Source organism: Talpa occidentalis, unplaced genomic scaffold (genome assembly GCF_014898055.3).
Source record: "Talpa occidentalis isolate TD23 unplaced genomic scaffold, MPIMG_talOcc4v2.1 talOcc4.8, whole genome shotgun sequence".
Classification (NCBI taxonomy): Eukaryota; Metazoa; Chordata; class Mammalia; order Eulipotyphla; family Talpidae; genus Talpa; species Talpa occidentalis.
The window spans coordinates 51,313,886-51,327,849 of NW_023605194.1; the positions used below are offsets into that span (position 1 = coordinate 51,313,886).

At 38.4% G+C, this 13,964-nt stretch overlaps 1 protein-coding gene across 1 annotated transcript in view; it reads left to right on the plus strand.

Moving 5' to 3' along the window:
* The first annotated feature begins 2,764 nt into the window (after positions 1-2,764).
* TMEM26 (transmembrane protein 26) overlaps positions 2,765-13,964 on the plus strand; it is a 39,269-nt gene continuing 28,069 nt past the window's right edge. Inside the window, exon 1 of the mRNA XM_037496949.2 lies at positions 2,765-2,993. Within this exon, the coding sequence (XP_037352846.1) occupies positions 2,803-2,993 (191 nt within the window). The 5' untranslated portion in view covers positions 2,765-2,802. The remainder of the gene's footprint in view (positions 2,994-13,964) is intronic.

Genomic DNA, 13,964 nt, shown 5'->3' on the forward strand with positions numbered 1-13,964 from the left:
CTTTAAAAAAAAATATTTCTGAAAAAAAAAATCAAATTTAAAAAAACAAGAAGAGTACATTTTTAATTGCTTATTTTTTTAATTATTTTATTTTTTAAAAGGGCTATGTGGCTGGAGGTCCCATACATCTTCCAAAGACTTAGTCTTCTAGAATGGGCTTAGGAAAACATTTGAAGAAATAACCTTAATGTTGTCTTTAATGACAGTGTTGCCCAGATCCAGAGATAACATAACATATAGTGCATCTAATCTTCACAATGAGGAACAACATAGATGTTTAGGAGATGTCAGACAAACCTCCTTACTTTTTATTTAACCCTTCTCCTGGAGAGTCCCTCTAGGAGGACTGAGAAAAACCAAGTTAACCCTTGCTAGCAGGTAAATTGTCTGACACCATCAGCCAGGATTTGGTTAATAGGTGAACTGTTAAGCAAAAATCACACAGAACACCAACATCAAGCAAAGCCACTCTGTAAGTGTGATGGGTTAAGACAGAAACAGGACCACTGTGCAATCATATCTGAACATAGACAAAACACAGGCACTGTCCAAAACATTAAAATGACCTAATATTCCCCTATTTTCATGGGCCTGATTCAGATACTCAATCATAGAATTAAGCCCACTTTCTGTTAGCATCCAATTTAGAGTAAAGCCCACTTTCTTAATCCCTCCCTATAATCACCTAAATGCTTTCCCAATAAGTAATTTCAATCTTTTAACACCTTTTTACTGAGATACCCTCTCTTCCTTCCTCCCTAAAAAACAAAAAGCTCAACTTGTTCAGGAACAGATGTGTTCCTGCTGGTGTTCAGCAGGAGGATTTGACAGGCCTCAGGAGTGTCACATTTCTCTGCTCCACTGCTATTATTACCTGTCTCAGAGCATAATATAGCAACCTTCTGGACTAAATTTCTTGGACCAGATGCAATAATCATCAACGTTTACTAAATACTTATTACAGTTGAGGTGGTTTATATGTATTAACTCATTTGATACCTCCATAAGACTGTGAGTGAATAGGTTAAGAACGCCCACCCATTCATAATGAGGAAACTGAGGTACAAAGGTACAAAGTAACTGAGTCAGGAGTCCAAGGCCACCCACTGATCCCATGCTCAGCTCCAATGCCCATTTCACATGGTTCCCCCCAGTACTGTCCACTGTGCTCTCGAGCTTCATTGAATAGTGCATGCAGTTGCCTGTCACTGGGCCATCTGCCTGCGTGGAAGGGCAACTATAATAAGCAGCTCCAGGAAATCACGGTCGGGTTTCCTGTAAGATATGGGAGCATGCAGACCCACAGGAAAAAAAAAAAAATCTGCCCTAATCATAGTACCAGAATAACTGGGCTTCTTTTAAGCAGTTGGATTTTTTTTCCCACGTAATAAAGATATTACCAAAATATTCAGAGCTTTCAACCTCATTTAAGAAAGGAATGGATGATTTTAAGTAAAATTAACCTAAGATATATTCCCTTTGTGTTGTTCTCTCCATTTTGCTAATGTGTTCAAGAGAGCATACTTGTCCATTAGTGCTATAACTAACATTTCTTCATCACCCCAGGAAGAGGATTCTGAGTCACCAGCCTTGAAGCGATAAATTACTATCTAGTAAGATTTCAACAGCTTTGTTTTATTTTTATATTTATTTTCTATCTAGGGCCGATGATTCTGATTTTACATTTACAAGTAATATAAAGTTTTCTTTAAAATTAGTTCAGTAAAAATTCGAATTTGTTTAAAGGAAAATGTTAAGGAAATAGTGATACAGGCAGTAGGAGACTAAGCAGTGAAACAAGACTCGTGATGGTGTTTCCTGAAACCTGATTTCAGCTTCCTCTTTGCTTTGGATCCCGAAAAAGAGCTGAGTTTAATTCATTATCCCCTTATGTCAAGATTGTAGCTCCCAGCTCCACAAATCTCACCTTCTAATCTAACTCCTGGCTTTATTTTCTATCTCCTCCCTCACATTCCAGTCTTCGTATCTTGCTACTCTATATACTTTAAGAAAACAAGGGTGCCAGATGTCATAATAAAGAATCTCTTTGATTTAATAACACCTTACCCAAAGAAGTGGCCCTGGTTACCCATAAACTAAAAAGACAGACTTAGGAAACTCTGAGAAAGTCCTGAGTGTCTGATTTCCTCTAGTGGTGGGAAATTTTGATTCTTCAACTTGAAAGGGAACTGGGATAATAAAACTGCTTGGACAGCGGATTCTCTGGCCCTCCTCCGTCCCAGCTTCGAGTCACCACGTGAGAGTGTTCCCATAAAAAGTGTGAGTGAATTAAAATTCTGAAGTTCAGTGGAAAAAGCAAAGAGGAGGTGCCACAGATGAGTCCCCCTGCCCACTTTTTTTGCTTTAAGACCCCTTGACCTTTTGTATACCTTCCTTCTCTTTCCACCGTCTCTGAGTGGGAAAATTCTTGGGGACATCAAGGAAGCCTGGGGTGCAGTGGGGGAGAAGGCAAGGAAGGAGACCAGCTCCCCGGATTGGAAGGGGGATGAGCAGCGCTGGCTGGAAAATAACGCCCAGGAGACCCGGAGGCACAGCCCTAGACGCCTTGGAAAGCCCAGCAGTCTGGAAAAGCAGGGTTTAGAGTCACCCCTCTTTGAAGAGGTCTCAGGAAGTTTGGGGGAGGGGCGAGCTGCTCGCTCCTGTTCTACGGGAGGGCGAGGAGAGACCACAGCAGCGGCAGGTCCCGGAGCTGTCACGCTTCCGCCCACGGGCGGGCTCTAGTGCTCGGGGCTGATCTGCCGGGCGCCGGTAAGTGGCCGCGGGCAGAGCGCGCCGGCTGGTATGGAGGGACTGGTCCTGCTCAATGCCCTGGCCACCCGGCTGCTGTTCGTGCTGCACTCTTTGGTTGGGGTCTGGCGAGTGACCGTGGTGAAGAAGGAGCCGCGGTACTGGCTGCTGGCGCTGCTCAACCTCTTGCTCTTTCTAGAGACTGCGCTCACCCTCAAGTTCAAGCGCGGCAGAGGCTACAAATGGTGAGCGCACCCGGGAAAGGGAGGGTTTGCGATGTCCCTGGTGCAGTCACCTGGGACATTAGCAGACAGCTCAAGAGTTCATCTCCCCGAAACCAGCCGATTCTTTACGCGGATTCGGACCCCTCTCCCCCTTTGTGGTGTCTGGAAGCTTCGAGGGAGCGTGAGAAGCTTGAGCGTCTCTTGGGCATGCGGGGACTAGCTCAGGGTCCCAGTGCAACTCTGGGAAGGCTCGATCAGTCAACGCAGCGGCAGCCAAAGGTCATCCAGTTCCAGGTTTGGAAATTTGGAGGACGAGAGAAAAGAAGGGAAGTGCTTGCTTGCTCTGCAGAAGGTTCCTCCAAAGAGGGGGTTCTTGGGGGCAAGAAGGGTGTCATTACCCTGCTTTCTGAATTTGGGGCTAGGGGGTGTGCACGGGTTACTATGTGTGCATGCAGTTGTGGGAATGACCCTCAAAGGGTATCAGTAACTTTTGCAAGACTTTTGCAAGTCAGGCAGCTCCCAGGGCAAGAATCCTCACCTGTCTTTGGTTTCCAGCCCACTTCCTTTCCTTCCATCCCAGGCCAGAGGGTGCACTCAGGCATGGCCCAGGCTTCAGGTGCCTGGGATGTGTAGCTTTGGGGTTTGGTTAACAACCTGTCTTGTCAAAGATGATTGCAACGCAATTAGAGGGACCAGCAAGCGGTGGTTCTGACTTAACCATAACGTGCAAGAACTACAGGCTCTGCACAGTACTTTATTTGACCTGAATGGCAATAGAAGAATTGAGAAAATGGTTCTCTTGCCAATTACAAAGAGCCTCCATTCCTGTAAGTTCCAGTAGATTTTCACCCCAAATTTCTTTAAGTAAGCCTCTCCGTATATTGTTTTTAAAAAATGTGACTGTGTTTTTATATACCCCAATATTTTTAAAAACATCTAATGCTATGAGAATGGAAAAAAAAAAAAAGCAGTATTAGCCAATCCAAGAATTACATACACTGTGGTACTGTAGTTAGGGATCAGGCACCGGGAGGAAAAAAAAAAAAAAACATACAAAAATATACCAAATTTTTGTGTAGTTTTATATATTAAGCTAGAAAAAGCTGTGAATTTTATGACAGTTCAAGGAAGAGACTGTTATCTTATGATGGTGCTTTCTTAAATTTTCCATTATTGAAGATGCCTAGAATGTCACTGAAAAATTTATTCAAGTAGAATACTTACTTCCTACAAGGAACCTTGGAATGTTACCGCCCCTCCTCCTCACCCCATGAACAACTTATTAAGCAGGAGAGATGTGAGGTATTTGTAATGTGCCATTTGGAAATTTCAAAGAAAGCAGTATTCACTTTCTAAATAAACCATAGGGTTAAAGAAACAGAAGGGAGAAAAGTGTTCATCCAGCAGGTCATATGAGATTGAGTTAGTTTTTACCAAGTAATTCTAATATGCCAGGTTAGAAATTTCTTTAAAAACAGGAGCATGAAGACTGAGGCTGAAAAATATTCCATGTCAAGTAGATCTGCCACCAACCACCAGAGTTTCTGAGAGAAATGCCAACTTTAGAAGATGGACCAACTTAGCAGGACCTGAAATATCCCATCTCCTTGCCAGAAGCCTTAGCTCAGGTTAAGTCAAAATCCCACTCCAGTTGTATAGAAATAGTGTAGCCAAAGGAACTTTACTTTCAGGTCTATATCATCAGCTCATTCAGACTGATGTGTGACTTGCAATCAAGATGCAACAGGATGGCTGATGGTCAATGTGTAAACTTAAACAGAGAGCTGGGGACAACTTTGTGTTTAGAGTGTGACTTTAAAACCAGATAGATACTAGTTTCCAGAAGCCACAAGGGGGAGGAAAAAGTGGATGGAGGAGGAAAAGGGTAGGACATTAACAGGGTAGTTTTGGTGTAGGGTGAGTGAGACATGTGCATGTATGGGTGGGGGGAGTGTTTGAAAATCTACCCCCAAAAGGTATATAAATATGTAAACATTGACAAACTAATACAATTTGAGAAAAAACTTTCATGATTAAAAACATGAAATCAAAAAGATAATGGAATAAAATATGAGTTTTCCTACTTATTTGCTGTAAGGTGTTTGCACAAGTTACTTAATCTCTCTGACCTTCAGTTGCCTCACCTGTAAATACTAATTTCATAGGTCATTAGAGCATTAAAAGAAATAATATATGTTGGTCAATGACTTAAAAAGGAGTGTGTTTTCTACATCCTAAGATTTTTCTTTTTCTTATTGAACTATAGTCAGTGTCAATTGGACACAGTTTATGTCTGTACAAATCAAACAAATTTACTTGACGGATTGACCAATAAACCATTAGTTCAGAGTCAAAAAAAGTAGAAAATAATCCTCACTTTTCTTTCAGAAGAGGTCCATGATATATGTAGTAAGTTACAGCATCAATCAAAAACAATCTTACTGGTTGAATATCTAGGCTAATATTTGAAAGTAAGAAAAGAAAAAAAAAGTTCATAGATTTAGTTCTTTACAAAATTTCAGGAACTGCTGAGTTTTCAGAAATGATGTAAATAGAAATGTGATTAGTAATGCTTTGTTTTACCCAATACCACTGAATTAGAAAATATGATAATTTTTTATGGGAGAAAGTCCACATGCTATTGTATCATAATTTTGAGGGGAAAAAATCAAAAGATGGAATGCTAAATTAAAAAAGGTAATATCCTTGAAATAGTATGGCAGCAATTTAAGAGTTTGATGTTGAGCCTATTTCACTTCTTTTTTTTTTAAAGATTTATTTATTATTTATACAAGCACTGGGTACAATCAGAAGTGCAGGAGGGTGAGAGAATTCACCAGAGCCAGAGCGGGGAACAGAACAGACAGACTGACGAAATACACTGCTGAGGGGAGCAGCGGGCACAGCAGGAGAGGTCTGCGCGGCATGTGGGACCCTTGCCCACAGCCCGGGATGGAACCAGCACTGCAGAGGCTGTGGGCAGCTTCACAGCCGAGCGCTCAAACGCTGCACCACCAGGGGAGGCCCTAGCCTATTTCACTTCTGTGATGAAGCTTTCTGAATAAAGCTAGGCACAATTTTTTATTGTTTTTGAGTAATAAAAACATTCCCTTCAGAAAATCTAGAATTATGGGATAAAAAAACAAGGTTAATATGTATTGATTTATATGCTTTTCTCAATAGCTATAGATACATGGGTATACCTTTGCTTCCATTGGTCTTCCATTTTGGAACCTACCTTTTAGAATGAGAAGTAATATGAGAGGGAATATGTACAAAAATATTAATTTCCCTCTTGTTAATGGAAAATAAAGCTGAAAGCAACCCAATTAACCATCAATAGAATTATTGAAAAATTGTTATATATCTCCAATGTAGAGTATTTTGCTGGTGTTAAAAATAATGAGTTAGATTTTAGCTACTGGACTGGAGGGTTATCCATGATTCAGGAGAATAAAGTTAAAGAATTATGTAGATCATGGTCTTATTTTTTAAAAAAGTCTATTTTTAAAAGAATTACCCTTTGTATCAATTGAATACATCATCTCTTCATAATCAAGAAGAAGAAAAAGAAACTATTCCATATTGAAATCAATCAAATATCACCGAATGGTAGACCAAGCATACACAAATGAAGTGTACATTTCTTTCTTGGAACATCAGATCCATAAGCCTCCTTTAGACTATTCCAGGCTAATCTGAACCTTGTTCATTGTTCTTTTTTTTTTTTTACTAAAATTTACATCTGAACCCAAATAAATCAAACCTACAGAAATCTTGGAACAGTGAACAGGGCTATAGAGGAAATGTGAACGAAATTTCTTGAAACGTAGCAAACATATTACACTTGTCCAAAGAATGTTTCTTTAGCTATCCCCTGGAAAGGAAAAGTGGAACTAGAGATGCTGAGCTCAGCTGTCCAGGGACACAGCAACATTACGTCAACACTAGTAACTTGCCAGTTGGAGAAGTTTAATTCGTTGGACTCCTATAGGACATGGGGGTGAGCCAACAACACATGCCTTGTTAAATCCAATAAATGTGTGCAAGTGGAAATTGCTCTTTTGCTTAGTATTTATTTCACCTGCACATTCACTTTTCTGTAAAACAGAAATTAGTATCATTTTGTTTTATTTTTTTTTCTTGACTTTATTTTCTATTGTCTGGGCAACAATCCAATGGATTTGTAAATTACTATTTAAGTCAAATATAAGATACTATTTTTGTTGCTTTCCAGTTAATATTGATAAAATATTCCTCAGGGCTAGAGAAAATTGTGACAAGTTTGAAGCCTGTTCATTTGAAAACAGGCATTATCTGAGATTAAGTAGGAATTTCAGTTGAATTTATTGGCAAAAAACACATAGAATTTCAAACATTGAACTTTTTTTTTCTATCAGAATTTCAAAAATACAGGGGAATAAAACTAAGTTTATAAAATACCTTACCAATGTGGCCACCTTTCATAGTTCTCTCTTTTTTGCTTTTCCTCTATTAATTTCAATTTGCTGAATTGCCTAATAAAGAGGAACAATGCTAGGCTAAACACTGTGTGATCAGGCAGAAGAAACAGAAAACAAGCATACCTGACACGTTAAAATAAAAGGTAGTAGTGGGCCTCCTCTGGTGGCGCAGTGGTTGAGCGCTCGGCTGCGAAGCTACCCGCAGCCTATGCAGCGCTGGTTTGATCCCCGGCTGCCAGCAAGGGTCCCACATGGCACAACAGACCTCTCCTGCCTTGCCCGCTGCTCTCCTCAGCAATGTATTTCGTCAGTCTGACTGTTCTGTTCCCCGCTCTCGCTCTGGTGAATTCTCTCACCCTCCCGCACTTCTGACTGTACCCAGTGCTTGTATAAATAAATAAATCTTTTTCAAAATAAATAAATAAATAAAGGTAGCATTTGATTTAATGCTTACATGTGTGGAACTAGGAATCAGTACAAATAGTTAGCATTTGCTATGCTCAGGCTCATCCAGAGTTCTACAAAGATTATCCCATTTGATCCTAATAGCAGCTGTAATTATTTTCTGTTTCTGTTTTTCCCATTTTTAACTGAAGAAACTAAGGCATAGAGTTCTTAAATTATTTTACCTGGGAATCACTGAGTTGGCAACTGGGAGAGTAGGGATATTAAGACACTAAGTTCCGCTATTACAGTTGCAATCTTGAACAATTTAGAAGGGGAAGGATGCAAGGAGACAGAGACTTTACAGCATTTGATCCACAGCAGGAAGGATGGTAGGTTGGGCATAGAAGGAGTGCAATGACTGTGAAGATAAAGGACCAGGGAGGTGCATATTGAGAAGCTTGAGCAGATGGTTCTGGAGGAAGCACAGAACTTTATCACTCTTCATTCAGCAAAAACATATGAAATGTCTAATGTATTTTAGACATTGTTTGAGGGCCAAGTATATGGAGGTTAAAGAAACAGGTAAAATTCTGCCAAGAAAGAACTCAGATTTTAGTCCTGGGACTCAGAAAATAAATAAAGAAGTAAAGCTTAAACAGTGAGTTACCATAAGTAAGAGAAAGCATGTAAACAAATGAGTGATCAGAACTCGGAAGGCTAAGTGGTGTGGGTCACAAGAGGGATGGAGTATTAGTGGAAGGTTCCACCAGGTTGTCAGAGAGGCCTCACAGGAGAGGTGACTTTGAACTGAGTCTGTGAGAGAAGAGAAGCCAGTTGCCTAAGAGCTAGGGAGAGGGAAAAATGCAAGAGAGGGTGGGGGAAAGTGAAGTATGCTTTGGGACTTTTTTAAAAAATATTTATTTATTTATGCATATAAGAACACGGGTACAGGCCAGAGGTGTGTGTGTGTGAGTGGTAAGAGGATTCACCAGAGACAAAGTGGGGAGCACAACAGGCAGACTGACTGAAATACACTGCTGAGGGTGAGACCAGAGAGATCTGCTGTGCCATGTGGGTATCTCCCTGGCTGGGGATCGAACTCATGCTGCAGTGGCTGCAGATAGCTTCATAGTGCTGTGTCTTAACCCCTTGCGCCACCAGGGAGGCCCCACTGTGGAATATTTCTGAAGTACTCCCAGAACACAGATAAATACTGACTTTCTTTTTCACTCTTGCCTCTGTCTCTTCTCTTCCTCATGCTCCCTCGCCTCCATGTGAAAAATGCTTTCTAACTTTTCTATCTTTACCGTATCTCATTTGGAACACTGTGTGTTAGGAAATGTCTGGGTGGCTCCCAATTGACTACAGAAACAATTCTATCTTGAAATGATTTCAAATTCATGCCAAATTTTAAAAATTCAGTGAAATCTGTTTTGATTACTCAACTGCCTATAGAAGTTTCAGCAACAGAAAATGAAAAAGTTAGACTTGACAGATACCATATGAAGGCTGGTATTGATCAAGTTTTGAAAAGTGTCTATCTTTGTGTGATGTAACTGTATAGCATTTGATAAAATGGGCCAATATCCACCCAAATTATTTCTGAAATTTCAGAAATTATTTACCAAATTTCCAGAATCAAAGTTGGGAAATGGAAGCTCTCTTCTACTGATCATTTTTTTATGTCAATGGGGATAAAATGGGGGTATTTTTAAGAAGAATCTGTCATCTCCAGATAGCCAGCTTGGCCACTGGAAATTCACCCCAGCAAATAGACTATTTCTCTCCTTGTTAACAATTGCTGTCCAGATTTCTTGAAATCTCTTCAAAAATGTTCAGTTGTAACACTTTCCACTGTGCACTGGAGTTATCAACCCTGTTTGTAGTGTCTATCTATATTTTTATGAAGGTCATTACCTTCACATGCCCGTTTTATATCCTGTGCCTTGAACTCAATTTGAAAGGGTGACTTAAATTTACATCCCTTTGGGAAGCATACATTGAATGTTACTAGCAGATATCTGTGTTTTTAGTGATTCAAGCCATAATTTAGAAATAAGAATCTTTTCCTATCTTGAATTAGTACAGTGCTTCACTCCCAAGAAATCACATTTTCTTTCTTTATTTCATTATGGGTTTGAATCAAAGAATAATGATGTCTGTATTTATAATGAGACCCCTAGGAAATTGAACCATTGCATGAGGTCCATACTTTCTTGATGAGTATGTTCAATTGAGACAAATTAGAATTGAAATTAAGACTATAATATTTTGTAGATCTTTATACTTGGCTGGGAGAAAAACAAAGTAAAAATTATTATGGTTAGCTCTCAGAAGTCAGTATAAATTTGTCCCTACCTCTATGTTTCATATGGTTCTTCTCATGGTAGTGACATTATTATGCATACAACATCTGGACAAATTTGAAGAGTTTAACTTTTATTCCAACAATGGAAAATTCACCTCTACATCAAGGTTTATTCTCCCTGCGTGCATGTCCCTCATTACTCTGGATATTCCTCTGAAGTACTGGTATCAGGAGAGTTAGACCTGGGTGTATAAATCTTCTTGTTACAGAAAACCAGTTTTTAAAATAAAGTTTTATATGCAGGAATCAAAAAAAGGACTTTCTTTGAAAGTCACATTGAAATAATATTAGGGATGTAGAGATTGTTAATATAAAATGCCAGGTTGGAGATTGATTTTATTCCTTTTTTTCTGAATATAAACTTATACCATAGTTCTTTAGAGAAGGGAGTTATTTTTTACCTTCAATTTATCTAACTAACCTTAGAGACATGGCTGTTGTACAACTAAATGTTGTACACTTATTAGAACAAAAAATTAGTAGTCATGGATATTGCCAGCCCTTGTCACATCCTGGAATATTCCTTTGCTTTCTCATTTCCCTGTTTGACCCTCCTGTCTGACACATTGGTTTAATCCACCTGGAATAACCTCCAAATAAATTGGCTATGCCATATTTTGAGTGTTTTAATAATAGTGCAGAGGATAATAGTGAATGTGATGGTGATGATGAAAGTGGTAACAGTTACCAATTACTGAGTGCTAACAATGGTCCATGTTTGCCTTACATCCATTATCTCATGAAATTCTCATAATGATCCTATGAATTAGTTTTCATTTTTATACCTTTTCATGATGAGGACACTATTCTAGAGTGATGCAAGGACACAACTAGTAAAATTAAATCACAAACACAATTCATAGCCTCTAGTGACCACTCCCTTACTGAGTGAGGCATTTGCATTGTATGCAGCACCTCATACACACCTCACAATAAATCTAATGGTCCTATTCTTGCTCCTACTTGCAAACAAGGAAGTAAATAGCCAAGGTTTAGTGGCTGGAGAAGCTTTTCCAAGCCAGCATTGAGGTACATCTGCTAATTTGTTGTGCTCAGCATTCAATAATGAAAATGAGTTGTGTCTGTGGATAGTACAAATGCACACATTTTTAAGGTCAAGTATTTAATCTAGTGGAGAAACTATCCAAGTTTTTTTTTTTTTTTCAAATGGAATAGGTAAATCTCAGATGACCTGCTAATAAACAGTGGATGATTTGGCTTAGAACAGAACATAGAAAAGTTAATTCTACACTTAAACATGGCCCAGAGACACTCTTGCACAAACAGACATCCTTGAAAAGCCAAAAACAGGATGTAAAAGAAAACAAGAGGGAAAAGAAGTCTAGGTTGTCATGAAGTAAAAAAAACACAAGTAAGACCCAGTCTCTCTATGGTACAAAAATAAATCCCATTTTTTTTCATAGAATGTAAAAATATTACATACATAGTATCATAATGCATTGTATCCTCTCAGAGAGCATTAAAATTCCTGTAGTCATTAGTGTTTAAGTACATTTATTCATTAAACAAGCATTTATTTTACAAGGTGCTATGATAATGTTCTTGAAGGGATATAAAATGCAAGCAGTTAAATGAGAACAGGAGAAAACAGCACTCAGAGAACAAATCATTTTCCACAAATTAGTCTGAGGTGCACAAAGGGTGCAGAATAAAGAGATAAACAGTAAGGCAGGCTTGTTAGACTCAGAAAATATCTCAGGTAAGAGATTTATGTACTGGCCTTTGAAGTAGCTGGTGGTGATACAAGAGTGGGGAGAAGGGCTTTTCAGGTGGAAATTTCGTGATGGCAGTATAAGAGTTTCAGCTGGAAACAATTCATTTAGGAAGATGTCATGATTTTCTGTGCCTCAGAAACTTTATGAGAAAAATATCATGTAGATTCTAAAATTAATGCATATTTTGTTCCTATGACTAGTTCAGTCACACTGGAGCATAACTGCTAAAGTCTGAATATAAGCAACTGCAATTTTAGTCAAGCTTGTTCTTGCTTTAGATATAAACCTGGAAAGTTTTCAGATTAAGTGAGGTACATAGCACTAATTGCGCTACTAGTTTATATCGTAGTTTGGGAAAATGGCTTTTTTTTTTAATAGACAACAAAGAACCAACTTTGAAAATTAGAATTAAGGCTCTTTAATATCCATCCTCAGAAGTATTCTGTACAAAACTTAAATGCAGGCATTCCTCAAGAGTTTTGAAGTGAAAAGAAGATCCTCCCTGAGTCTTTGGTTCTTATTGTTAGTCTGCTCCCCAATAAGATGAGGGATAAAACCAACCCATCATTTGTCTTTGGCACCTATTAGAACATACACATTTAATTAGGGGGATGAATTCTCATGAACTAGTGGCCATTTAGTTGTGACCTTCCCCCTCCCCCCACAGTGGGCAGTTACAAGCAAAGGACTCTGGGAAGAAAGGTGGCTATAAGGCACATGCTAGTTAAGAAGAGAAATTGGAGGTGACTGGGTTGGATTAGTGACTTGGCAGGTGGCCAGGGGTTTAATGTTCTGCAAGAACACTGGGTGTATTTTGAGGGGTTGCAGAGACAACAGTGAAATATTGAGGCTATCATATGGGTCGCCCTTCCCCCTGGGTACTAGTAGAAAATCCCTGCTAGGCAGTCCAGATGGAAATTGGGATGTTAAGGCCCATTTAGAGAAACCAGTCTACAGATAAGGATGCAGACTATCCTAAAGTTGTTAGATAGGATCTTGGCACTCCTGAAAGAGTACCTTGACCTAGTTCTTGATTTCCATGGAAATAGTTCTATCATTACAAAGTGCTCCAGAAATTGTATTGAGGACACTTAAGGCTGCATATTGTGAGATTTTAAACTTGGGTTTAGTGTCCTTACAACCACAGTCTGACTTTGTGGAATAGGAAAAAGCGAGAAATGAAATATAAATAAAATCATGATTCATATTAATGTTGGAATATTATTTTTGCTCCCCTTACATTTTATCTGTTTTTAGATTTATGCATATGATTAGAGGACTAAAATTCTCTTTGTTTCCAGAAAGCCGAATTAAACAGGGTAGGGGTGGTATTCTAGGTAGGTTTTCTCGTATTTGCTTGTTTAAATTGTTATGTTACTAAAATGAATGAATGCGACTCTTTCAATAAGAATACAATAACTGTCATTTTTTGAAAGTGGAAAACTGAATCCTAATTCTAGACTAATGATGAGTCACGGTAAATATAATCCATTGCAGGGCTAAATTGCTAAATGTCATGACACAATCATTTTGTGAAAATCATTATAATTTGCTGAAATGACAACTGCATATGATAAATATTATTTTATTTGAGCATGAAATGAATGGAATGAAAAAACTAAGTACAGCTATTGAAGAACCCTGAGCAGTATCTAGGAGGTATTTGAAAATATAGTAAATATATTAGTAAATATATACATATATATTTGATTTGTAAATCTATGTAGTAAATATCTAAATATGTATATATTTGATTAATAAATAAGTACATAAACAAGGTAATGCTCCAGCTGTTTACTTCAGAGAGAATTGGAGGGTTAGCTGAGGGCTTTGGACTTGAAGAAAAACTAAATAAAATTCTGTGGAAAGATTATTTTTGGAAAGATTTCAATTTAAAAAAAATGAGTGAGCAAGTAATTTGGCATTAAAGAATTAATGCTGGCACCTTCTGTATTCAGATAGGATAGTGTTATTTGTAATTCTAATAAACTTCTAAGGACAAGTAGCTCTTTAGTAACAGGATATTAGAATTTTATTA